Source organism: Lepidochelys kempii, chromosome 11, assembly GCF_965140285.1.
Source record: "Lepidochelys kempii isolate rLepKem1 chromosome 11, rLepKem1.hap1, whole genome shotgun sequence".
Lineage (NCBI taxonomy): Eukaryota > Metazoa > Chordata > Testudines > Cheloniidae > Lepidochelys > Lepidochelys kempii.
In genome coordinates, this window is record NC_136390.1 from 44,077,336 (window position 1) to 44,102,737 (window position 25,402).

General features: G+C 41.1%; 1 protein-coding gene and 1 long non-coding RNA gene across 7 annotated transcripts in view; one reads left to right on the plus strand and one right to left on the minus strand.

Moving 5' to 3' along the window:
* LOC140895677 (uncharacterized) overlaps nucleotides 1–9,896 on the minus strand; it is a 23,069-nt gene extending 13,173 nt beyond the window's left edge. The window contains exons 1-2 of the long non-coding RNA XR_012154307.1: nucleotides 9,635–9,896; nucleotides 433–550 (exon numbers count right to left, since the gene is read on the minus strand). This is a non-coding gene — a long non-coding RNA (uncharacterized LOC140895677). The remainder of the gene's footprint in view (nucleotides 1–432; nucleotides 551–9,634) is intronic.
* Nucleotides 8,562–25,402, plus strand: part of HNRNPA3 (heterogeneous nuclear ribonucleoprotein A3) — a 22,710-nt gene continuing 5,869 nt past the window's right edge. Inside the window, exons 1-12 of one of the 6 annotated variants that reach the window (XM_073305958.2) lie at nucleotides 8,562–8,639; nucleotides 10,338–10,454; nucleotides 13,661–13,763; nucleotides 20,013–20,135; nucleotides 20,225–20,371; nucleotides 20,454–20,664; nucleotides 20,916–21,005; nucleotides 21,088–21,198; nucleotides 21,295–21,369; nucleotides 22,311–22,478; nucleotides 25,028–25,153; nucleotides 25,237–25,306. In XM_073305958.2, coding sequence (XP_073162059.2) covers nucleotides 13,698–13,763; nucleotides 20,013–20,135; nucleotides 20,225–20,371; nucleotides 20,454–20,664; nucleotides 20,916–21,005; nucleotides 21,088–21,198; nucleotides 21,295–21,369; nucleotides 22,311–22,478; nucleotides 25,028–25,153; nucleotides 25,237–25,289 — 1,170 coding nt within the window. In that variant the 5' untranslated portion in view covers nucleotides 8,562–8,639; nucleotides 10,338–10,454; nucleotides 13,661–13,697 and the 3' untranslated portion in view covers nucleotides 25,290–25,306. Of the gene's footprint in view, nucleotides 8,640–9,088; nucleotides 9,223–10,337; nucleotides 10,455–13,660; nucleotides 13,764–16,248; nucleotides 16,349–20,012; nucleotides 20,136–20,224; nucleotides 20,372–20,453; nucleotides 20,665–20,915; nucleotides 21,006–21,087; nucleotides 21,199–21,294; nucleotides 21,370–22,310; nucleotides 22,479–25,027; nucleotides 25,154–25,236; nucleotides 25,311–25,402 lie in introns of those variants that run through there. The other 5 variants (XR_012154303.2, XM_073305959.2, XM_073305957.2 and 2 more) reach the window with 5 other exon arrangements.

The following is a 25,402-nucleotide window of genomic DNA, read 5'->3' on the forward strand; positions in this document are numbered from 1 at the left end:
TGAGAGTTTTCCATGTTTAGCAGTGAGGGAATAAAAGCATTTTGAATCAATCCCACACATTTTAATCCAGTCCCAGATGGAAGGCTAACTATTGGTTGAATGCTGACCATGTGTTGAGCTGTACAGATCTGAAAACCCCTCCCAAGCCAGATCTGCATTGCAGTCAGTGAAGGAACAAGATTTATTTCCTCTACCCTCTTCACATGCACAGATATGTAGACAATCAGGAAATTCAGTTGCAGATCGCCCCGAGTAATACACTATAGCCTGTAATGTTTAGTATTTACCTAATAATACAATTATTTCTTATTAATGTCTTCCAAGCTGTTAATCATTTATGGGGAATTAATAATCATCTAAAATATTAAGGTTTATTCATAAAATAAAATATTACTCTGAACACTTTGATTTAAGGAGCAGAAAATGTCTTACCTGAATTGCCGTAAAGCTCATATCCTGGGTTTGTTTTCGCGTTTGGTAATATTACTTCTGTGAATTTCTCTTTCCCATTCATGGATCATTTGCTTGATATCTTAGGATCTTTTCTTTCCTGTGGAGAGGACACCCACATTAGTTAGATCTGTGTCAAAAAATCTTATATTTATTCTTTGCCTCTTTCCATATTGTGATGATTTTTTTTATATATATATTTGAGCAGGGCTGGATCTAAGTGCATTTATTAGTATTACCTTCAACACGTTAGCCTGCATCTTAACAGGGTTTTCAATAGTGGTAAGCTAACTCAATTGAGCTAACAAGATTGAAAAAACTCACCTTTTTCTCCTGACAAAACACACCCAATCTCTTTGTCCTTGTTCAGGCTACCGGCCTGGTCTATACCACAGAGTTACGTTGCCATAAGGCAGCTTATGTTGACTTAACTCTGTAAGTGTCTACACTAAAATGTAGTTCCCACCGATGTAAATTGACCACTTCACTGACTTTAATAACTCCACCTCCGCAAGAGGCATAGCACTTAGGTCAATGCAGTTAGGTTGACACAGTGTCAGTGTAGACACTACATTGCTTACATTGACTGTTGCTGCATTCCAGAAGCCATCCCACAATTCCCCACACTGACAATTAAATTGGTGCAAGCACTCCTGGTTAGCTCACATGCCAGCAACACCAGAAGCGTAGTGTGGACATGCAAAAGCAATGTAATTACTGTGGTGGCTGTACATCGACATAAGTTAGGTTGATTTAATTTTGTACTGTAGCCTTGTCCTAAGATTTAAAGGTGATGTGTTAGCTGACATTAACACATTTGAAAAGCATACACAAAGCACACTGCCTCAAGCTTTGCCCATTAACGTTAAGCTGGTCAAGTTTGTTGACCACCAACCATCAACCTCAGCCTGGACCAGTCCACACAAGAGATCCACTTCCTGGACACTACTGTGCTAATAAGCAATGGTCACATAAACACCACCCTATACCGGAAACCTACTGACCACTATGCCTACCTACATGCCTCCAGCTTTCATCCAGACCACGCCACACGATCCATCGTCTACAGCCAAGCTCTTTGATACAACCGCATTTGCTCCAACCCCTCAGACTGAGACAAACACCTACAAGATCTCTATCAAGCATTCTTACAACAATACCCACCTGCTGAAGTGAAGGAACAGATTGACAGAGCGAGACGAGTACCCAGAAGTCACCTACTACAAGACAGGCCAAATAAAGAAAATAACAGAACGCCACTAGCCATCACCTTCAGCCCCCAACTAAAACCTCTCCAACGCATCATCAAGGATCTACAATCTATCCTGAAGGACGACCCATCACTCTCACAGATCTTGGGAGACAGGCCAGTCCTTGCTTACAGACAACCCCCCAACCTGAAGCAAATACTCACCAGCAACCACACACCACACAACAGAACTACTAACCCAGGAACCTATCCTTGCAACAAAGACCGTTGCCAACTGTGCCCACATATCTATTCAGGGGACACCATCATAGGGCCTAATCACATCAGCCACACTATCAGAAGCTCGTTCACCTGCACATCTACCAATGTGATATATGCCATCATGTGCCAGCAATGCCCCTCTGCCATGTACATTGATCAAACTGGACAGTCTCTACGTAAAAGAATAAATGGACACAAATCAGATGTCAAGAATTATAACGTTCAAAAACCAGTCGGAGAACACTTCAATCTCTTTGGTCACTCGATTACAGACCTAAAAGTGGCAATTCTGCAACAAAAAACCTTCAAAAACAGACTCCAACAAGAGACTGCTGAATTGGAATTAATTTGCAAACTGGATACAATTAACTTAGGCTTGAATAAAGACTGGGAGTGGATGGGTCATTACACAAAGTAAAATTATTTCCCCATGTTTATTCCCCTCCCCCCACACTGTTCCTCAGATGTTCCTGTCAACTGCTGGAAATGGCCCACCTTGATTATCATTAAAAAAGGTTCCCCCCCCCCAGCTCTCCCGATGGTAATAGCTCACCTTACCTGATCACTCTTGTTACAGTATGTATGGTAACACCCATTGTTTCATGTTCTCTATGTATATAAATCTCCCCACTATATTTTCCACTGAATGCATCTGATGAAGTGAGCTGTAGCTCACGAAAGCTTATGCTCAAATAAATTTGTTAGTCTCTAAGGTGCCACAAGTACTCCTTTTCTTTTTGTGATACAGACTAACATGGCTGCTACTTTTAAAGTCTAGGGTAATTCAACCAGTTTAGCATTTTTAAACACATACACTGCTTTGCCTACATTAGATTTTTCAAATGTGTTTGCTAACACATTCTAACATTATCTCTTTAAATCCTAGCCTGGGAAATGGGTTAACTGGTAATATTAGGTCCTTTATTCTCTGAGCCAGCCTATCCTGTGATCCAGCCACTGGAATGCAACTTTGTTCACATTCACACATTACGCTGACACCTCAGGAAGCTGCCTTTGCCTGATTTTTGGAGGTCTTATTCATTATTTGGTAAGTCTGAATAGGCCTTGGAAAAACATGCCTGGTAAGCAATTTCCCCCTCATTTTTTGTCAGAGGGGCTCTCTTTTATTCAAGAAAACCATTTGTTCAATAATACAATTTAAAAAGAGAAAAATGCCATCCAAACAGTCTGAAAGGAAAAAAGGGAATAAGATTGAGCTAAAACCACAGAACCTAAACCATAAATATGTTCAGATTTGATTAGTATTTAGCATGTTAAAGGGATTTGAATTGTCTACAAAATTGTATCCAACTCACAGTAATCCAAGATGTAGATTATTTTTCCATATGGTAAAGGCTAATTGCAGAGTGTGTGTGCACGCAAAATCTTTACAAAATATAAACACTTTTATACAGTATGCTGCTTATAGAAAAAATCTCTCTCCTGACCCTGAATGAAAACCAAATATACAGCATCTCCAAGGGAAAAAAAGCTGTTTAAAAGTGCTTTTAGTTGAGCTACCTGCTGACTATTTAATATTCTTTTTTCACTGTTATAGCCCATGAGAGTCACAGCAACCAGATGTGCCTCTTTGGGGGACAGAAGTCATACAATGTAAGTCTAAGACAACAGACAGACTAGAGCAGTCATAATTTCAGGGGGAAAAGGTGTTTGGAGTTATTTGTTGGGTTCCTTTTGTTATTCTGTGCATGTATATACATTATATACACAGAGAGAGAGACTTTTTAATAGAATAGATAAAAACCAAACAATGTTTAAAACAATAAATTTATAGCTTGTTCAGATTTTTCATCCTGACACCTATTGTCATTTTGGCTTTAAACATTTTAACATTAATTGAGTGAAGTGAATGTTTGCAGTCTACACTGGATAAAAATGAATATAACTATGACTAACAGAATTTAAATACATTTACATACTGTGTATGTTCCTGTGTTTGCTCAGTAAAAGTTGGGTAATAAAATCAAATATAGAGGTCAGAATGATGGGTCCTAAATAAAGAAATTTCAGATTATATATAATAGTTCAAGCTTCTGCAGTAGCATCCATATTTAAATATACAATATTCTTATAAATCCAGGGAAAGTACTATACACTGAGCAGCCTACTGCCTTGCAAACTCATCTTGACTTTCGTGAACCATACAGCACTTTTTAAACCACATGCTTTTTAAAAGTACAAACTACTGTCTATCAGCTTTGTCATTGTGAAGGGGAGCCTGAATATCTGCAAAAGCAGCTGGAAAAAAAGGAGACATCTTAGTTGCCTCCACTGGTAGCTGCTGCTACCTAATATGACACATTATAGGGAAAGAGGAAAGTAGAGCCACCAGCAGAATGGATAAAAATAACTACATTACATTTCCATGTAAACAACGTTGTGTGATCACAAATGGAAAGGGATATGTCCAGGAGATATGATTAATCAGTTTGAGAATCCCTGGGGCATGCTATCTAGCTAACAAAAATGCTATAAACTCCTGTAACTCACTGGCAAAATCAGTAAATTATATTCTGTAGTTCCTTAGTTATTCAGAATGGTCCCATTATCATTTTTTGTTTATACCATTATATCCCAGTTTTACAAGAGGAAGATTGTCCTGAATCTCTGTTATTTCATCTATGCTGATACTTAGTCCTACATCCAGTTCTGGTAAACTAATGTGAACCTGTGTAATGTGAAATCGTCAGCCACATTGCCCTGCACTTTATGTAGTCCTTGACCAATGCAAAGTGAGTGTAAATGTGTTGTAAAATGCTACCATTCTAAGTTAGTAGCATTTTACTACAACTTTACATTTGTGCAAAGGACTTCATGAAGTTCGTGGTGACTGTGAATTAGGACTATTGAACTCAAACTTGATCTGCCTGTGGATTGGTAACAAGATCAAATCAGAGGAAAACAGAGTTCCAATACTACTGAACATTATTTGAAACAATTTACGCTCCTAAAATTATTGTGATAACTGCAGGTGATACATGCAAATTAAACCTACTTTCTTGGGACTGAGATTTTTACAATAATGTCTGAAAACATCATTACACAAAAAGATGATTATAGAAAAAAATCTTTAAAGGAACTAATAGGAAGATTACCCTGTCTACTATGTTTTGTGTTAATGAACAGAATATTTCTATATAACTGTTTACTCGTGTTTAATGTTTTGTTAAACCAAATGTATTGATATTATATGAACCACATTAGTCCCTGAGAAACCATCACCTTTCTCCCACATTGTCATAGATGGATCAGAGTTTATTATTTTACCTTTACGTTCTCTCCTTATGAGTATTATTACTCCTTTCCAATAAAGTATTCACTGTATATTACACTGTTATCAATTGTATTTTATTCACTGCATGACTGCAAAGTTAAATTCCACAGATATAGCCTAGGTCAGAGTACTACTGTTTCCAGTCTTAAGTTTAAATATAAATAAAAAGAGTACATCTTGAGACCTCAATAACTTCTTGGCTTTTGCAGTTGAAGGAATACTAAAGAGTCGAACCATGTCACTCTTTGACTGCTGTAAGGCAATCCTAGCAAAAACCAATAGCAGACTTTTTGCTATTTTTTTTAGTTTAAAAAAAGTTTTGGTCAACACTTGCTACAATGATCATTAATTAGCTTTGTTGCCCATAGTACCTAATTCTGTAGGAAACAGAGCATGAGTAAAACAAAAGCCAAATTTAGGGGAACTATTTTATTTGCAAACAAAGCTAGTTAAATGCAGAGAAGTTTGTTTAAATATCAGATATTAAGGGCCAGCTTTGGATTTTTGGTAATGGCCATTAAGAAGCCATCTCCCCACTAACTGAGAATAGCCAGAGCACAATAGCAATCTGATCACATCCCCTCCCATCTCCAGTACACTCCATACACCAGGTCCAAGGATATACCATCTCTGCCCCAACTTGGTGGAATGCTTGGTTGATGAAATCTAGTAATTTTCTAACCCCTTTGCATTAACTGGAGTGAACTAGAGCATCTGGCCTGAATCTAAAAGAGTAGCAATCTTCTGAGTACTATAGATTTAAGATACTCGATCTATAGAAAGAAGAGTCATTAGATACTGTGCTGGAGACCATGGAGACCTTTTCCCCCAAACTTTGTTTGTATAACTATAACAATCACAATGTGTTTATCAAAAAGAAAGTTTAAATACAAAACAATAGTTAAATACAATCTTGGAATAATAGTAGCTAACACACTTGTAGCTATTTTCCTCTACATTTCTGCTTATTTACGCATAACTTTCTGTATACTGTTTCTGCTCAAATTGTATAGAGCCTTCCCCCACCTGCACCCCCTTCAGTAAAACCACACCTATTGACTTACTCCACCCAATAAACTGGTCTTGTGACCATACATAGGAGGAAGAAAGGCAAGCCTACAAAGGGCTAAATACTGATTTGTTCTACCTATTATTTTGGCTAAAAGGTGTATTTGAGTTAGTGTATCCTCCTGAAATGGCTATTACTACAATCAAAGAGGACAAAGATATTCAAGACTATGTAAGAAGAAAGGAAGAAGACTTTTACAGGTTGAATAGTTTTGGGGGCTTTTATGTTTATTTTAGTGTCCCTCTCCAGAGAGAGAGAAAGAATTGCCTACCTATAGTTATAATTATTCAGTTTGTGTCCTTCTTCTATGCTATATGTAACAAACAACTTTGAGTACTTCCCAGTCCCATTTACTCGGTTACTTGACAGTTTGTTAGTCCACTTCTTCTAGTTCCCTACATATGTGTGTGATAACAAAATCAGGAGAAACCAGGCCTAATTAGTGATAAGCTTGCTTGTTACAATACTGCAGCTAAAACTTTCAGAGGTGACTGCAGATTGAAACTATTACCTTTATTTTTAGTGCTCAACTTGGGACACCTTAACATGACCTGACTTTGAAAGTGTAGGTGCTCAATAATTCCTGCAAGTGAAAGCTGTTTACAGTATATCCAGTTGAATATACAAAAACTAAGGCATGCAAAATCACTCCTGAAAAATCTTGACCACATTTGTGCACAATTTAGTGCTAATCGAAGATTACTTTTGCAGACTTCTGAAAAAATACTATTTTGAGACAGGAGGCAAGGCTTTTCCAATATTGATATGTCTCATGATTTTATCATGACTGTAGTGATTTTGTGGTATTTTTAATGTCTCATGAAAACATGCTGAATAGTGCCAATGCATCAATTTCCCCTTATTCAAATAGGCCACCAACTACTATCAATGGAGCTGAAGCTACCAAGCTGGCCACTGTTTTCCTACAGTTCCTCTGCATATGGTAGTGAGGCTGCCCATTAGAAAGTTGGCAGCCATCTCCCACTGTTTTCAGTGAGATTGAAGCCATCCCTGTAGGCAAAATGGTTGCTGTTCTGTGGTTTAGGGAGCTAGACAGGACATAGGGACCATGAGGAGCAGCAGAAACACTGTGAATGGGGGAGAATAAGGTAGAGCAGCAGGTGGATCTACAGGTTGCATGGGGCTGAGGGGGTGCAGAGTAAAGTGCTGGAGGAAAGAATGGCAGCAGCACTCCTATCCTAGGTAGTGGTTGGGAAGGGGAGGCCCCTCTGAGCAACTTGGAGAAGATAGTTATGCCAACTCTTGCAAACTGATCATGAGTTAGGGCATTTTTTTGGGTAGTTGGAGGAGGAGCACTGCTGTCATGTGAGAAGTTTCTCTGAGCTGTGACTTTTTTTCTGGGCTGGGCAATGGCATACTGGCAAAGTCTTGTGTGAGTGTCTTGGGACTGAGAATACTACAGACCTGCCCTGCCTACGTGCACGGTCCTAAAGCAGGGAGAGGGAACTGGGGTGAGGGGAAGCAGCGATGTGATGCTACTCAGCCTGGGCAGAGGAGAAGCCCTAGAGAAGTAGGGGGTGGTGTGTCACAGATGGAAAAGTCCCAGGGCAGCCAGAGACAAGGAGGTGTTTCTGTTGGGTGAAGACCCTTATCTCAAGGGGTGTGGAGAGTAAGTGGAGTCTCCATCTGAGCATCCAGTGAGAGGATTGCATGTTGTGTGCATTACTGGTTGACTTGTCATCCTGACATTATCACACATTGGCAGAGGAATAAAGGGGGAGTTAAGAAATCAAAGACCTTTAAAATACTGATTAAAAAACTGATTTTTCTGAGCCAGTCTTTCCTCTTTAGAGGTTTGTCTTGTGACTTTTGATCTCTTGAGGGTGGCAATCCTGTTCTTGTTTTTGTTTAAACTCTAGAACACTGTTTTATCTCGCTAAGTTACTAACTTTCATAATATTCAGCGTTTGAAGAGTGGGTAGTTCTCTTTAGCTAAGGCTGTTTACTGGCTACAATGTTGTGTATCTTTCTTTGCCTTTCCTCAAAACTGCTGCTATTTTCCATTTTGCTTGATGGAAGTGAGCCCACATTACCCTCAGCTGAATTGTGTAGGATTTTGAGGGTGAAAGTATGGCTGCCCTTAGAGAAGATGGCTCACCCCCATTCGTTCCAGCGGGAATGAAGGCAGTTGGCTGTCAGGGAAGATGGCTGCTTCTTTGAATGGTCCGATATAGCCGGAAGAAAGGCTGTGGTGAGCACTATTGGAAGGGCTGAGAAGGGAGGGCCTTGGAATCTGGAAGGGCAGGGAAGAGAGACTGGGAAACTTGGAGGGGGCGGGGAGGGGCAGGCTCGCTGGACGTAGAGCAGCAGTGGGACAGAGCTCCCAGACCGAGGTGGGTAGGGTCCTTCAATCAGGTCGGGGGAGGCCCTCATTTTTGTGTATATGTACTTAAGGGTGATTGTTGATAGTACATTGCATGTACAACTCAAGCTCCCCAGGCTGCTTTCCAGGCTCTTACAGGGATATTCTCTGAGGCAAAGGGTTTGGATTTTTGTGCCGCCACCCTAGGTGGATACCAGAGTCAGGGCATGGCGTTCAGGAGGCACGGCGTGCCTGGCCCAGGGAACATTCGTTTCCCCGCCCCTCCCCACGCTGTATCTTGGATGTGTATCCTCCCCCTCTCCCAGCTGTGGCTGTTTCATACAGCACTCTTGTTCGCAGCTTTCTTCCCCCGTCACGGGTCGGGCTGGCCCTGAGGCGCCCGCCGCCGCCTCCGGTTTTCTGGCGGGAAGGGGAGGACGGGAGGAGGCGACCCTGCCACTGCGCGCGAAAGCTCTGCCCAAGTCTCTGTTACTGAGCGCACGCGCTGGCTCGAGCCAGCCTCCCCTCTTCTCACGTGACCCCTCTTCTCCTCTCCCTCTCGGCTCCATATTGAATTTGAAACTGAAGGAAACGAGTCTGGTCACAAAATGGAGGTAATCGCCGCCACCGCGTTAGCGCTGCGTGGAGGGATCGGGGCTGCTGTCTGGTCAGACACGAGGGAGGGGTAGTGAAGCCGCTTCCTGCCGCGCTGCTTTCGTGCCCGGCGGGGCTCCATGCGGGTGGATTTGGGACGGGAGCGCAGGCAGCTGGGTGTGTTGGGCGGGCTGGTGGCATAACGCCCCCCTCCCCCTGTTCTTCCCCCGGCCCAGCCGCCTCGGCGCTGCGAAATGGCGCACTGACCGGGGGCGGGGGGAGGGCTGTGTTTCATGCTCCAGCCCCTCAAGCAATGGGGCTGCAGCCGCCATTTTGCGCCCTCTGAGCTTTCTACTCTCCGGGGGTGGGGGAGGGAGGGAGATTGACACTATGGGCCCGGCCAGGAAACAGCAATGCTCGTAATATCCTTACCGCCGGGAGGGTGGGGGTGGAGAGTGAGCCTGGGCCTCCAGTAAAATCCCCAACGCGCGCACCCAAGGGAGGGGCGTAATTTCCAGCATTGCCCCCTCTCCCGGCGGCGACAGTCTCCAGTCGGCACCCGAGAAAGCGGCTGTTCCAGTGTAAGACGGGGGGTGGGGAGCGATAAACACCCCGCAACAACCCACGGCTGCAAAATGCGATCCTACTTCTATCCCCCCCCCCCCGGTAGAGAACCGCAAAATGCTATCCTTCTCACTGCACCTCCTGGGGGAGAGGCTGGTATACGTGACACTTCCACGCCCCCAGAAGAGTCTTGCATTGCACCCACAGCAGCACAATCCTCACTGTCCCCACGGAGGGACTAACGTCTAAAGCCAAAGTCTGTCCTACCCACCAAAACAACCAACATGCAGCTGCCACGACTCTGGGAAGAGTCTCCCTCACGGAATTTGATCCAAAGCCCACTGAAGTCAGTCAGACTCCTATTGACTTCAATAGATTTTTGGATCTGGCCCACACTGAGAATAAGATACAAAGCAAATCCTACCACCACCCATGGAAGATCTTGTAATGCCCCAACTGTGGGAGAGAACTATTGCACAACTGTTCCTTTCTCTGCAATCCATTGGGGAGGGATGTGGGTATTCCTTCCCAGTAGAAACTCACAGCAAGATTCCACCACTCCGTTTCTCAGGTATCCAGGCCTGAAGCGTGTAAAAGCAACTAGAAGAAAGGGAGAACCTGGCTGCCTCCTATAGAAACTGCTACTGCGTAAGAGGCAGAGAGGAAACTCCAGACGGTAGTATAACAGGTCAGAATAACTTTCCATGTAAGCAATTGTTTTAGTTGCCTCAGGGATGTTGCACAGTTTGCATATGGTAGGGGAACTGTCCTACTGACATTTAACAATGTGGATCATGATTAATAAAGCTTGAAAATCCATGGTGTTCCTAATCAGATATTTTCCTGCTCTTCACCAGAGATAATGCTGCTTATATTGGGAATGGGTTATCTGCAACAGTGTAAACCATTTACATTGTTTCTAGCCCAGTTTTAATTCTGTTTATGAAACTATGTTTTAAAGGAATCTTCAGATATATTTGCAATATATTATCCTTGTCAGAATTGGCTTAACTAGAGCTGTGTTTAAATGCAGTGCCCTAACTTTGTGTGAAACACATTGTAGACATAGCACTGTCAAATGTCATGCATGATTGCAAGCCCATCAGGCCTGTCTGCATCCCAGTTGATATCTCATGCATTCAGCTGGCCTCTAAGCAGACAGTAATATCTCCTTCTGATCTCCTGTGTTCATTGTGGCACCAGATTTCAGGCAATCTCTCTACCCCTCCTGCTAGTGCTGGCCTGCATTGAGCCTAGCTTGCGGTGACAACAGCTGCTGATAGGAAATCGAGGGGATTTAGAACTTTAAAAAGGCACAATAGAGGTCTAAAATGGGGAACAGATTGGGGAATCTCCTCCCACACCTCTAACAACTCCCCCAGGCCTGTGCTAGCATGCGTGAAAACCCACACATGCTCCCCTTTGGCAGCCCCTGACTGCCTCCAATTCCTGGTTCCACCACCTCCAGCTACCCATAATTCCTTGCTTCTGAAGTGTATAGGGAATAGACTCCTATTTTCTCCAACATCTGCTGTAAGGAATCTTGAGAGAGAAATTGGTGACTTTTACTTCTGAAATGACATGTATGAAGCTGCACAAAACTTAGCAATGAGGTAGATCACGTTCAAGGACAACAGAGATGCTCTGATGGTACTTCATAAATGCTCCTATAAAAGCTTTTGCTTCTAAACAGGGTGGATTGTTTTAAATCACAGCGTTTAAATTTTGATTAAAATCTGGTCAAATTAAAGTTTTATGTAAATCTTGTCTTTTTTTTTTTTTTAGTTTACAGGATAAATGTTCATTCTCATTTAATGTAGAATCAAAACTTTTATCTATTGCATGCATTAAATGTGTAGACTGCCTACCTAAAAAGCAAATAGTTCTGTTTGGTAACTTGCACATGTGATGGTCAAGCAGTTACTTGGTTTACTAATTACATTTTTCAAATACCATTGTTGGAATAATCCATAAAATTGCTCCTGATTTACTAGATTCTACATTGCTATATTTCGCTGAATAAGTTAACTGTATTGTTAGAATTAAATCTAAAACCAACATACAATATTAAAACTATTTTTCCCTTATTGGGGGTTCTTATTAGTAACAAAATATTTTGCATACTTTGATATATGGGATAATTTTAGATTATGATACTACTTGCCCTCTGAAGAACTGTACATCTGACTCTTACTAACTGGGGTCTCTGCCTTTTCCAGGATATTCTTTAGTGCCTGAAATAAAAAAAGTACACTGAAATCACTAATTTTTATATATCCTGTAAAAGACAGTATATAAAAGCTAAATTTAGTAAACTGACTGAATTATCACCAGGGCAGAGAAAAAATGTCCTTGTGTTTTTCAGCTTATACTTTACTCCCACGTTGGAATACATTTACCAGAATATTTCTCTGCTGAGTAGATTATATTGTAAATTTCGTATGGTGACTAAACCTGTGTGCAGTCGTTTCCAGCTATTAATTTAAAAGTGTAGAGGAAATTGGGGGACTAAATTTCAGTGTTAACTGAAATAACCAGGGAGCAGAGGGGACATGCTGTCCTTCACTTGTTAAAGGACAATAATCTAGTACAGGGGTTCTCAAAATTCATTGCACCGTGACCCCGTTCTGACAACAAAAATTACTACATGACTTCACAAGGAGGGACAGAAGCCTGAGCCTGCCCAAGCCCCGCTGCGGGGGAAATGGGGGAAGCAAAGCCGAAGCCCAAGAGTTTTAGCCCGGGGGGGGGGGGGGAGCCTGTAACCTGAGCCCCACTATCTGAGGCTGAAGCCTTTGGGTTTTGGCTTCAGCCCAGGGTAGTGGGCCTCGGGTTTTGACTTCAGCCCTGGGCCTCAGCAAGTCTAATGCCATCCCTGGCAACCCCATTAAAACAGGATCCTGACCCACTTTGGGGTCCCAACCTACAGTTTGAGAACTGCTGATTTAGCATGTGAGCTCAGACGCTTTTCAATTTTGAAGAGTGTCTTGTTGACTACCTCCCTTATTTGTGACTGCATGTGCCCTTGGTAACTGTAAGCAGTTGTTTACAAGACAGGTATTAGAAATGTTATAGGTTTTTAGCTTTAATGAAACTTACAATGGGAAACAAAGATGAGACAAAACCATGTGACCAGTTGTACTCTATATACAGATCACTAGTGGTCAACTGATCACTATTTTGGACTTTCTGAACTAGCAGAAACCCACAGTGGCATTAGAGGATTCTTGCATTAATGTCTAAAGTAAAGCATTAGAGCAATATTTGCTGTTATGGCAATGGTTTTTCCCATGTTATAGTGCTCCAGTCTTGTAGGCTACTTGTTCAGTGAGTAGAACACACGGGGAAACATACCCAGTAAAGTAGGGAAATCATCCTGTTAACAAACAATATTTTTTAAACATTGGAGGCTTTAAAGCAATGGTGGGCAACCTGCAGTTTACCCTAATGGGCTGCGGGTTGCCCACCACTCCTTTAAAGGATATCAGGAACAGAATCTAAGACGAGAAATAAAATTTTATGTAGTAAGGTGGATATCTGCTGTTGTATAGCTATCATAGTCAACATATGTCAGATTTCATGGTGTTTTATAAATCAGCTCTGAAACATGTTTTCAGACCTCACTTCCCTAACTAGCAATTAGAGTAACTATCTTAAAAATAACCTAAAGGTTAAACACAAACAAATCCTGTTGTAGCACTCTTCCTCTAAGCTTCCATCTACTGGCTCATAACTTGTTCTACTATTTTTTTCATAGAGCTTTACCCCACTGGCATACCCTGTCCCTCTTAGTAAAGCCACTCTTTTGTTCCAGCCCATGGAAAGGCCTGCTTCTTTACATATGGGGAAGAAAGACCCACAGAGGTAAATACTGACTCACTGCTTGTTACCTAGGTTAAAAGGAGCAATTGAGTTAGTGCATCCTTCCAAAATGTCTGGGATCAAAGAGGAGAGAGATATTGAAGACTACAAGAGGAAAGGAAGAAGATCTTCACAGGTAGTGTTTCCTTTATTTCTTAAATTCATTCTGGTTCTCCTGTGTGGGTAGATGAGTCTTGTCTGTCTGTATGAATGCTTTTATGCCAGGTATATAACAACACTACACCATTCATGCCTGGTGGGCTCTATTAACCACTTGTTCAGACACTCCTGTCCCTTGCATTACAAAAACCGAAACAAAACAAGGTCTGAACAACAAACTTGTTTACTAAAATGTTGTGTAGTTTATTACTTCTACAGGATAGACTCTTAGAACAAGATAAAATCTATACTTCTCTACAGTTACTATAACAAAATTTATCTTACAAATGTCCTCAAAGTTGCCAGTTTTCACTATTGATTGAGGTGTTTTCTGCTTTACTGCTTATGATCACAGGAGCATCAGCAGTAAATGAATGAATTCTTGACCTTGTTCAGAATTCCTTCCATTGCTCTCAATGGGAGGCAAGACAGGCTATCTGTAACTAAAATGAACATTCCTTACAACCTCTGAGAATGGAAGTGAGCTATACCTCGTGGAAGTGACAACTTCCCTATCAGGTCCCTCAGTCTTTTCTCGGAACTAAAAATGCCTAGATTTTGTAACCTTTCCTTATAGGTCAGGCTTTCTAAACCTTTTATCACTTCTGTTCCTCTCCTTTGGACTCACTCCAATTTACCTGCATCTTTTCTAAAGTGTGGCACCCAGAACTGGACCCAGTACTCCAGCTGAAGCCTCACCAGTGCCAATTACAGTTGAAGAGTTACTTCCTGTGTCTTATATACAACACTCCTGTTAATACACCCAAGAATACGAGCCCTTTTAAACTTCTTCATACTGTCTCATTCAATTTGATCTATTATACCCTCCCAGATACTTTTCAGTGGTACTACCACCTTGCCATTTGTTCCCCATTTTGTAGTTGTGCGTAACGATATTTTGTACCAAAAGTGGTCATTAAACCTTTTAAAAACAATGCCATAACTATTACATTTTATCCAAAGATGCAAAAAAATAACATCAGTCACTCAGCATCTGAACCCACAAGCACAAAATGAGTTTAATGGTCATTTTAGGGCTGCAGATTTCATGGTGGTGAAAATGTTATGGATGTGGTTTCTCTGACTGCCATGCAGGAAGGCTCTAGGTGGGTTGGCCTGCCAGCCTGGTGAAGAGGGGAGGCCCTGAGGATGGGGGTATGTCAGAGCAAGCCTGCCCCACATTCGCTGCTCAGTGGTGGCTCCTATGGGGTTGGGCCTGGTTCTCCATTCAGGGCTTTGCAAGATGTGCACAGGGGTGCAGTGCCACCACGACTGAGGGGTGACCAGGCCAAACCTGAGTGCTGATGTGATTCCATGCAGTAGATTGCAATATCCAGAGCAGGGAACCAGGCTAAGTCCTACAGGATGTAGGAGCTGCCACTGGTATGAATGTAGGGCAGGCTTGCTCTTCAGCCTCCATCCCCTTCTTCATTGGGCCAAGATTAGAGTTGCTGTGTAGAGGATAATGATATTGTTGTGGATGTCAGTGCCCCCTCAGCAGGGTAAGGAGAACACAACAGAGGAAAGGCTGTAGATGCTGGCCTATGATTTTAACAAGGTATTATGTTAAAGTATTTTATAAAAAATCATAACCTATGGCTTTTACTAAATTTACCATGATTGTGCTGATTTTCTTGATTAAAAATGCCATGACAAATCTGCAGCCAGTTTTCCACAGGACAAGTGTGTCCACCAAACACTGTCACTAACTGTCAGTCTTACTTTTGGACTCTGAAAATACTTAGTGGTTGAATAGGCTTGAAGATTGTGCTGCCATATCTTATTCTTAGCTAGGGTTGGTCCCTGCAGATCCGTTTATATACACTGACAGTGCCAACACAAGCTTCTCCACAGTTCCTATCTGCATGCCTTTTTCCTGTTGATAAAGGATACTGATATCTGGGGCTGTGAAAACAGCACCTGTAAATAATCTGGGAAAGCACTGTAATCTAGAAGGGTGATCCTCAGAAGCTGTTGTGCTATAAATATGAAACAAATGAACTGGTGTTGGAGCTGCTTCCCAAAAGTTAATTTGGTGTTGCATTTAAGTGCTTTTTAGTCTTCAGTGGCTAGCTTGCAGCGAATCCAGACAAAGTAGGATTCTTATGGAGTGCTGTGGGGGCTTGCAGAGGGGTTTTTGGCAGCGGTCTCCATATGTAGGTGGAAATGCTAGGATCTGGGGATGCCTGTGCAAGGGAAGTACAGAGACGTAAGGAAGACACAGCGTTCGCGCCCGGCTGTGTCTTGTATTTCGCCCCTTCCTCATGCGCGCCTGTTGTGGCTGCTTAGTACAACGATCCTGGGGGCACCAAACAGAAAACGTTGGTCTCGTATATGGGGCCAGAGACGCTGCTCTCACAGGAGATACCGTCAGGTCGTTGGAGACGGAGAAAGAGGAACAGGCCCTCGCCCTCGCTCTCCTCCCCTGGCCAGTAAGCGACAGCTGGGTGCGCGCGCTGGTTTCAAGCCCGCCTTTCCCCTATCACGTGATCCCTCTTTCCTCTCTGCTCCATATTGAGGCGAGGGTGAACGCGGCGACTTGTGTCCGGTCACAAAATGGAGGTAACCGCCGCCGCGCTAGCGCCGCGCGGAGGGAGCGTGGCAGCTGACCTAGGCTGCCGGGAGGGAGGAGGGAGGCTGGCGGCGGAGCGTGCTGCCTGTGCCGGGTCGCAGCACAGACTGGCCGCTTCTCGTTCCGGAATGCGCCCCTTGCATAGGCGTCTCGGCGCCGCGAAATGGCGCGCAGGCCCGCAGTGTGGGCTTGGGGCAGGTTTCCCTTCTCCTGTGTAAGGGGCTGCGTTTCCTTTTCATTGTAACCATCTGCTCGGGAAGAGAACAGGCTGAACGTAGCTGATAGGAGAAGTGTAATATTCAGCATAATCTTCAGTCTTGGAGACTAACACTACAGTCCATTCCACACACGCTTGAGGGACAATGCTGATCCCATCCCCAAGAAACTAACATCCAGAAAACCCCAGCCATCCGTCCCCATAGCGAATGAAATCCTTAACAAGGTACCCCTGCTTCACAAGTGACAAACTCACAGGGGGGGAAAAAAATAATTTTCTGGAGAGCTTCTCTAAAATAGAAGCATCCCCTTTTCAGAACTCTCATGCCAAAAAAAAATCGCCATGAGGAGAGTGCAGTACCCAGCAAAATACCTTCTGCCTCAGGGAGAAATTAATACACCAAGATCTATTCCTTCTTGCCCAGTGAGAACACAGTGAAATCCCAAGGAAAGGCTGCAGTGTGTGCACCAACCAGGGGGAGAATGTGATAGCAGAATTCCCCTTCCACCAAGAATGACTCTTTTCAGTTCTCCAGTCATGTTCCTGGAGCATAAGCTAAGACCTGAATTTCTCTTATTTGTATATTTATATTAAAATGGCAGACCTGCTACATGTCAAAGAACAAAAGGGACCCAGGTCCAATTTTTCTCTTTGCAGATCCCTTTTAACAAAGGAGGAACCCAGCTCAGTTTCTCTGTTAGCATGCTGAACTGCCAAACAAAATTCATGTTGAGATAGCTTTTCTTCACACTTCCTTTTGCTCCATTAATGTGAGCAGGCAAGTTTGAAATATTCAAGACCTTTACTTCTATAAAGTCAGTGCCTGCTAAGACTAAAGCAGACAGGCACAGCAGGGAAAGGAGTCTGTCCATATACAATCAAAAACAAAGCTAGCTAATGTAAATGTAAAAAACATGTTGTAGGTTAAATACTGAGTCTTCATGTAAAATTATGAATGCTGCTGATTACACTATATTGCAGTTAGTATCAAGCAGTAATTACACTATGACTAAACTTGAACCTTTAAAAATTTTAAATACAGATGTAACTAAAGTATTTGAAGTAAAGGTACTCAAATATTTTCAGAGTCTGGACCATTTAAAGTATTTCAAGAACCATGTCTCCCACTTGCAGTCACAGGACCCCTGAAATCCTCCCCTCTCCACTTAACCATTACATACTATTTGTATAGTAACTAAGTCAGTTTAAAATATAAAACTAATGTGGGGGGGGGGATGCTTTTGCTACCTATACAGTTTCTCAACTGAAAATGAGAGCCAGCTCTTCATGAACCACCAGCCATAGGTCTTTGCACTATAGTTTGGAACCCACTTAATTGAATATTTCCCAGAAGTGGTACAAAATTCAGTCTTAAGCATTTGTTTGCTAAGCACTCTTGAACAAGTAACTTACAAATATGTTGTCCTTCAAAGCAGCCAAATTGCATTCACTCAAAGGGAAAAACATTTTTTCTGAAAAAAGCCAAATGACCTTCCCTAACCTGAGAGGAGGACTGGAATGCTCTACTTGCAGATTGGAGTGGCAGATCACATCTGTCTGAGGCCAGGGTTACTTGATCCATATAGTTGTATCTACAATCAGCCGTCCTTCAGCTTGCCCTGTATCTGCCCCACATTAGCCTGTTGGGAGCAAATGCAATGGGTCCCTCATGCACATCCCCACTGTAGGGCTTTAATTGTGCACAGGGCCTTATGCCAGCACTCCACTCTGGGGTGTTTCCTATTTCTTATTTTGTGACTATGCTTTCATGAAACATTACAATATTCTTCCTCTTTTTCCACATGAGCTGTTGTATGAGTTGCCCAGTAGACTTAGAGATGGTATCAACTTGAAAAACACTCTTAATTTTTAACCTACTGTGTAGTTTAGTAAAACCTGTGGTTACAATAATTGGGAAGTTTGCCAGAAAATGTTGTACATTGTCAGTACTTTGTCAGTTATCTCCTTCATTGCTTAAGTCGCTTGAAACTAATAGGAAGGAGAGAACCCTTACATCTTTAAACTTAAAAACAAAATTGAAAATATACTGTTAAAGAATGCCCTGAGAAGCTGCGCTCTGGAAAACTAAACTGCATTTCATTTTACTAGCTTACATTAAAATTTAGCTCAACTAAACTAGAAACAAGCTTTTCCTTACTTTTATTTTCCAGTAGATGTTCCTCCAGCTTTAACCTTGTTTGATGGGCACAGCTCAAGAAAGCATCTTGGGGCCAATTTTTCACACAGCACTGTTGTGAGACTTAGTGTTTCAAGATACTTTACAATGTGGCTTTTTAAAAAAATGTTTGTTGAATGAAGACGTAAAGTAAGCTTACACTTAATTCAAATTTCCAAAAATGTCTTAAATTTGATCTACAAAAATAAGTCATAGAACATGTTCTAACATGACCTAAATGTTCTTTAAAAATACTTGTAGTTGCTTCACTAATATTGGGAAGCACTTTGGTGTTCTATAAGAGTCACATTTTAAGAGCGGTCTTCACATGTTCATGCAGCTTTTTGCAGCAGTTTAACTAAATCTGTTTTTAAAATAACAGCTTCAGGTAAATCAGTGCAACTCTGCCATTTAGACAAGACCTTGTTTCGCTCTTGGACAAGGTGTGGGCCACAGTGCTTTTTGTTACACTTTCAGCCTAACCTAGCTAATGGCTGGTGGTGGTTGGAATTCTTGCTGTCTAGTCAGAAAGGTTGGCAAAGGAGAAATTTGAATCTTGCTATAATAAAGCTTTTACAACTTTATTTGCCTCTGTACAGGGGCCAAGATGCTCTAAAAGTGACTGATTTTTATATCTTAGTTTTTGGTTGCTTATCTTGAAAGATCTCATCCTCTGAAAATTTGGGCCCCTTTATAGTATGTCAAGTTGGGCTCCCAAAATCACTGGTCACTTAAATCTAGCAAAACAGCATGTTCTCAGACCACTGAGACTCTGGTCTTCAGTTTCTTGACAGTGCCTTTGGTTTGGGGTGTCTTGCTTTATTTTTAACCCTGTAGAAGCTATTTGTCAGTATATAGTGGTGGTTCACTTATAATGAAATCCATGGGGTATAGTTCCTGAAACTTGCATATCAAATAGCATTAACATGCCATAGATACTTGGATACACTTTAAAAATAAACTGTTTGATACTCTTGTATCTAGCTCTAGGTAGGACCAAACTTAATATTAAAATTCAAAACCAGAATTCTAGCCTTCTAAACAAAACCACTCATCACTAAAGAAGTTAACAACTGAAATTACTTACAGTTGTTCTTCACCAAATGTTAAACATTTTTTATTGTTAACAAAAATAATTTTATGTAAATATTTATATTATGAAAAAAAAACTCAGAAGAATTGTTAGTAATGCTACCAAACTTAACTTTACAGGACATAAGTGTTTGGTGTGGCTTTATGAGAGAATGTCTTGTTTTTGCAGGGCCATGACCCAAAGGAGCCAGAACAGTTGAGAAAACTGTTCATTGGAGGCCTGAGCTTTGAAACAACAGATGACAGCTTAAGAGAACATTTTGAAAAATGGGGCACGCTCACAGACTGTGTGGTAAGTTGTCATAATTCAAAAAATGTTTCTGAAACAATGTAAATATCTAAAGGTAGTAAGGTGATACTATGTCTCTTATGCTCTTGTAGGTGATGAGAGACCCACAAACAAAACGTTCCAGAGGCTTTGGCTTTGTGACATACTCCTGTGTGGAAGAGGTAGATGCTGCAATGAGTGCTCGACCACATAAAGTTGATGGGCGTGTGGTTGAGCCCAAGAGAGCAGTTTCTAGAGAAGTAAGTTAATCCATTTAATTTGTACTGAGTATATCCAGTCCTGAGAAATATAAAGTACTAAATATAATTTCTGGCCTTCTAGGATTCTGTAAAGCCTGGAGCACACTTAACAGTAAAGAAAATATTTGTTGGTGGAATTAAAGAAGATACAGAAGAGTATAATTTAAGAGACTACTTTGAAAAATATGGCAAGATTGAAACCATAGAAGTCATGGAAGATAGGCAGAGTGGAAAGAAAAGAGGATTTGCTTTTGTAACTTTTGATGATCATGATACAGTTGATAAAATTGTTGGTATGTGACTGTTATAGAATGTGAAATTACTTGAAATAGTATAACTCTGATTTTACATAGACCTGAACCATGCATGGAATGTGTTATTAGTAAGCAAGTAGTTGACTGAAAGCACACTACAAGAAATGTATTGCATGCAGTATAATCTTTGCTTTTAACCTGTGCTTATGCTTTTATTTAAGCTTTGTGTAGCTCATGTTCTAGTGGACAGTGAAAACGAGAAACTATTTCAAAATATGTTTATTTTTTAGTTCAGAAATATCATACTATAAATGGACATAATTGTGAAGTGAAAAAAGCACTTTCTAAGCAAGAGATGCAGACTGCTAGCTCACAGAGAGGTGAGTTTGGGGTGGTGCGTAATGGGATATTTTTACGTAGATTAGTTGGCATTTCATTTACTATATGTAAAATGTCTTGTAGGTCGCGGGAGTGGATCAGGCAACTTCATGGGTCGTGGAAGTTTTGGAGGAGGAGGAGGTGGTGGTGGTGGTGGTGGAAATTTCAGCCGAGGAGGAAACTTTGGTGGCAGAGGTAGATGATTGAGTCTCTTTCATATTTCATCAAAATGAGATGTTGGCTCAACCAGACTTGTATTTGTTCATGAAAACCTCTTTTTTTTTGGTCCAGGAGGCTATGGTGGTGGCGGTGGTGGGAGAAGTGGAAGCTTTGGAAGTGGTGATGGATATAATGGATTTGGCGATGGTAAGCATATCCTAATACCACTCGATCAGAACTGGCTTTGGACTTGGAAAATGAGATTATTTTGGCAGTGATTGTTTACTTGGATATTGTGCAACATGAGTTGAATGACTTCCTTTGTTGTGTTTTTTCCGGCGCAGTTTCATTTTACCTAGAGATGAGCAAGTTGGTTAAAATGAAACTGATCCAAGTGGAAACTGAGCCGTAAACACATCTACATTTAAGTAAATGATAGTCAAATATGCATTGAGTGAAAACAGTTAAATGAAAGTTAACTTTTTTCCAGTCCCTATGCCTGCTGTTGCGTGAAACCTCAAGTGTCCGACATGACAAGATTACCTGGAAGTTGACTTAATATCTGAGGTTCATATGTAACAGATTTCATAAACTTGTAATCTCTGCTGACTTGGGTTTGGATAAGCCTCCAAACCCACGTCTGGACAGAACTTCTAGAAGTTACACATCTCGCTGATGGACAAATGGCACTTCTGCCTCTGAAAACAATAGAGGAAATAGTCCACTGTTCTATTTTAGACCTGATTTTGCAAACACATGTGAAGTAGTCACATTGAGATCACTGGTCTACTCTTGTGTGTAAAGTTACTCCCCAAAGAAATGTTTGCAGGATTGGTCCCTTATGCAGTATATTGATTTGAATCTTTTTCAGCGTGCATTTATTTATTTATTTACTTTTATTTTTATTTATTTATAAAAATAAATAAATCAAGAACATATGGCAGTGATGCAAATATAATTAAAGGTACTTTATTGCTTTTGGTACAGACATATGGACTAATGTGTTGTGACTTATCTAGCTATTAATTTATCAAAGAATATTCTTGTAGCTGAAGAAAACATAGCATTTCAGTTGCAGCATACTTACTCTTTCTACATAAATCAACACTTAAATTTTTGTGGTACACTGACTAGTCTTTCTTTTTTAGGTGGGAACTATGGAGGTGGCCCTGGTTACAGTAGTAGAGGGGGTTATGGTGGTGGTGGTGGAGGAGGACCAGGATACGGAAACCCAGGTGGTGGATATGGTGGCAGTGGTGGTGGTGGAGGAGGAGGTGGATACGATGGTTACAATGAAGGAGGAAATTTTGGTGGCGGTAAGTAGTAGTTGCAGATCTTTAAAATGTAGCTCATAAATCTAAACTCTATAGAACCTAAAATTATGGCATATAGTAACACTTCTAGAAATGACAGAGGTTAGGCTTTGGCCCCAAATATAATCAACATAAGGGTATTACAGAGGGGGTAAGAGAATTTTCCTTATGTTTATACTTAATTGTACGGTCTTCCATTGCTCAGGAATTCTTATAAAGAGCAATGACCATAATTTGTGAGGGGGGGAAGCAGATAGAGGAGAGACTTTGGTCTAATGTCTTGAGCGAGGAGGAGTAGAGCATTCCCAGGACTATGCCCAACTTAATATATCAAAATTCTGTATAACGTGGCATGAAGGTATTCAGTTTCATCTTTCATAACCTGCAGTGTACTGCTATTTTGGCCAGTAAGTTAAGATATGAAACTTCCCTTTCTCCATCCTCCACAAGGTTTGAACATCAAAGTCTGTATAAGACATTTAAATACTAACACTAAGTATTCCAGTTTATTGCATTTTCTTTCATTAAGAAATGAATGCAAAATTACTAATTAGACTGTAAAAGTCAGGAAGTTAGTCACTACCACTGTCGTATCTTGATATGTAAGCTATTTTTGACAATTAAGCTTATTAGTCTCAAACCACCAATATAAGTTAATAAAGGGATTACATACAGCTTAATTATTAGCAAAAGGTTGCTTTGCTAACAAGACCCTGTGTGTTATGAATGGCTAAGGAGGGAGGGGCATTTTTGAAAAGTTGAACTATCACCAGTGTCTATAGATGCAGCTTTCAATGAGGACACTCAGTGTTTTTGGTTGTATAATTGTGTATTGGAACAAAGACCAGGTCTGCAGTACACATTTTTGCTAGTATAGCTGTACTGGTCAGGAGAGTGATCCCTGATCAACATAACTGTGCTGGTAAAAATCCTTACTGTGGGATGCAGGTACACTGGAAAAACTTTTTTTTCCAAATGTAGCGTACATCCCTTGGTGTCTGGAATAAGATATGCCAGCAAAAGCAGTTGTGAAGGTACAAGCTGAACTTATACTAAGAGCACTCTGCCATTGTAATATACCCCTATAGCTATACCCACAAAGCCCACCTAGGGCTTGTCTTTGGGGGTGTGAGTTGCAGTATGCACTAAAACATTGTGCTGTAAATGCCCTGTGTAGACCTTGCTAGCATGAGCATAAAAGCTACCTAGTTCACATTCATATACTCCTGGCAATGCATGCCACAACTCACTCCTGTGGCCTGCCCTGGGGTCTGTGTAGACCTGGCCAAAGGATGAGTCTGTTTTGAAAGGTAACTAAGACCCTATCAACAACAAAAATGTCTTTCCACTAATTTCAATCAACTTGATTGGAAACTCTTCCAAACACATTACAATTGTCTATATAGGTATTTTATATCTTATGAGCTTATCTGGCTTGATTGGAAATTTTTTTGCTCATGTTGACAGGGTTTATGGGGCTTTTATACTCTCAGGCATTGCAGTGATTAATAGGATTAGCTCACTGATTAACAAATTGGCTTTTCAGTTGATTTAGTTAAGCCGGTGGAACCCCTTTGGCAGAAACTTCCTTAAATCAGTGAAGGAATGGCTAACATAAATTTAGCTAAACTCGGTCATATTAGTTCAGCCACTCCTAAACTGACTTAAGAGCCCCCGACAAAGGCATTTCAGTAGTTAAACCAGATAGTGTTTTTGTTAAGTACGTGGCTAACCAAGCCATTAATGGTTAACTGGCCTTTTTGGATCTAGACTGAGGAGTGGGGCCTGAGGTGATAGAGGAGTTTTTTTTCTATAAAGAAAAAATCCAAGCTCTCTTCAGTCTTCCTGGATAACTTCTTTTTCCAGGTCTGGTTGGTAGCTAGTTAGCAGCTTTCAAGGACTTAAAAGGGGTTCATCTTGTTTAACTGTTATCTCTAACTGTAGAATCTTCATCTACCTATTCTTTTCGGCAACTAATATAGCAGTATTTGTGGGTTCCTACTACAAGTTCTGCCTTAGAGATACTGAATTACAGGTGAAAGGTAATTAATTTTGGTAATTATGGTTAGGGTGCCTCAGTAGAAAAACTTATTTTCTGTCTTAATGGAGGTTGAAATAGGAGTGACACAATGATGTGGACGCTTGGTCAAAGGCGAGGTAGTACATGTTCTCTTCCCCAAGATGGTGTTGAAAGTTGGACTGGCATGGGTTAGTGTGAGGCTGTGGAAAGCCATATGACCAGAATTGTGTAAAACTCTATTATAAACGCTAACTTGTCCACATTGCTCTCCCTCATAAGAAAGTTAAGACCACATCTGATTTAGGGGGAAGTAAGAAATGGATGGTTCACGTTTTTTCTTTTGTTGGTGGGGGGGGAGAGAACTTCTTTGTTAAGGGCTACATCAACAATACCAGTTTTGAGTTTGCCTTTCACTTTTGTAGCTTAAGTATATAACCAGAGGCCAATTGGAGGGGTTCTTCAGGTTTTTGTGTTTGAAGCTGCCTTAGATGGTAAATTAGGGATGATTAAAAATAAATAAAATTTGTTTCAGGTAACTATGGTGGCAGTGGAAACTATAACGATTTTGGCAATTATAGTGGACAACAGCAGTCAAACTATGGACCCATGAAAGGAGGTGGCAGTTTTGGTGGCAGAAGCTCAGGCAGTCCCTATGGTGGTAAATATAACTCCTTTGAGCAAAAAATTTTAAACGCTTGCAAAGAAATTTTACGTAAAAATATATGTGTGTGTTACTCGTAGGTGGTTATGGATCTGGAGGTGGCAGTGGTGGCTATGGTGGCCGAAGATTCTAAACTGAACCAGAAAAAGGGTGGGTATGTTATTTATATATATATATATATATATATATATAGATGACAATGATGAAGAATTTATACAGCTGTTCACTGAGTAATAATTTTCTTAT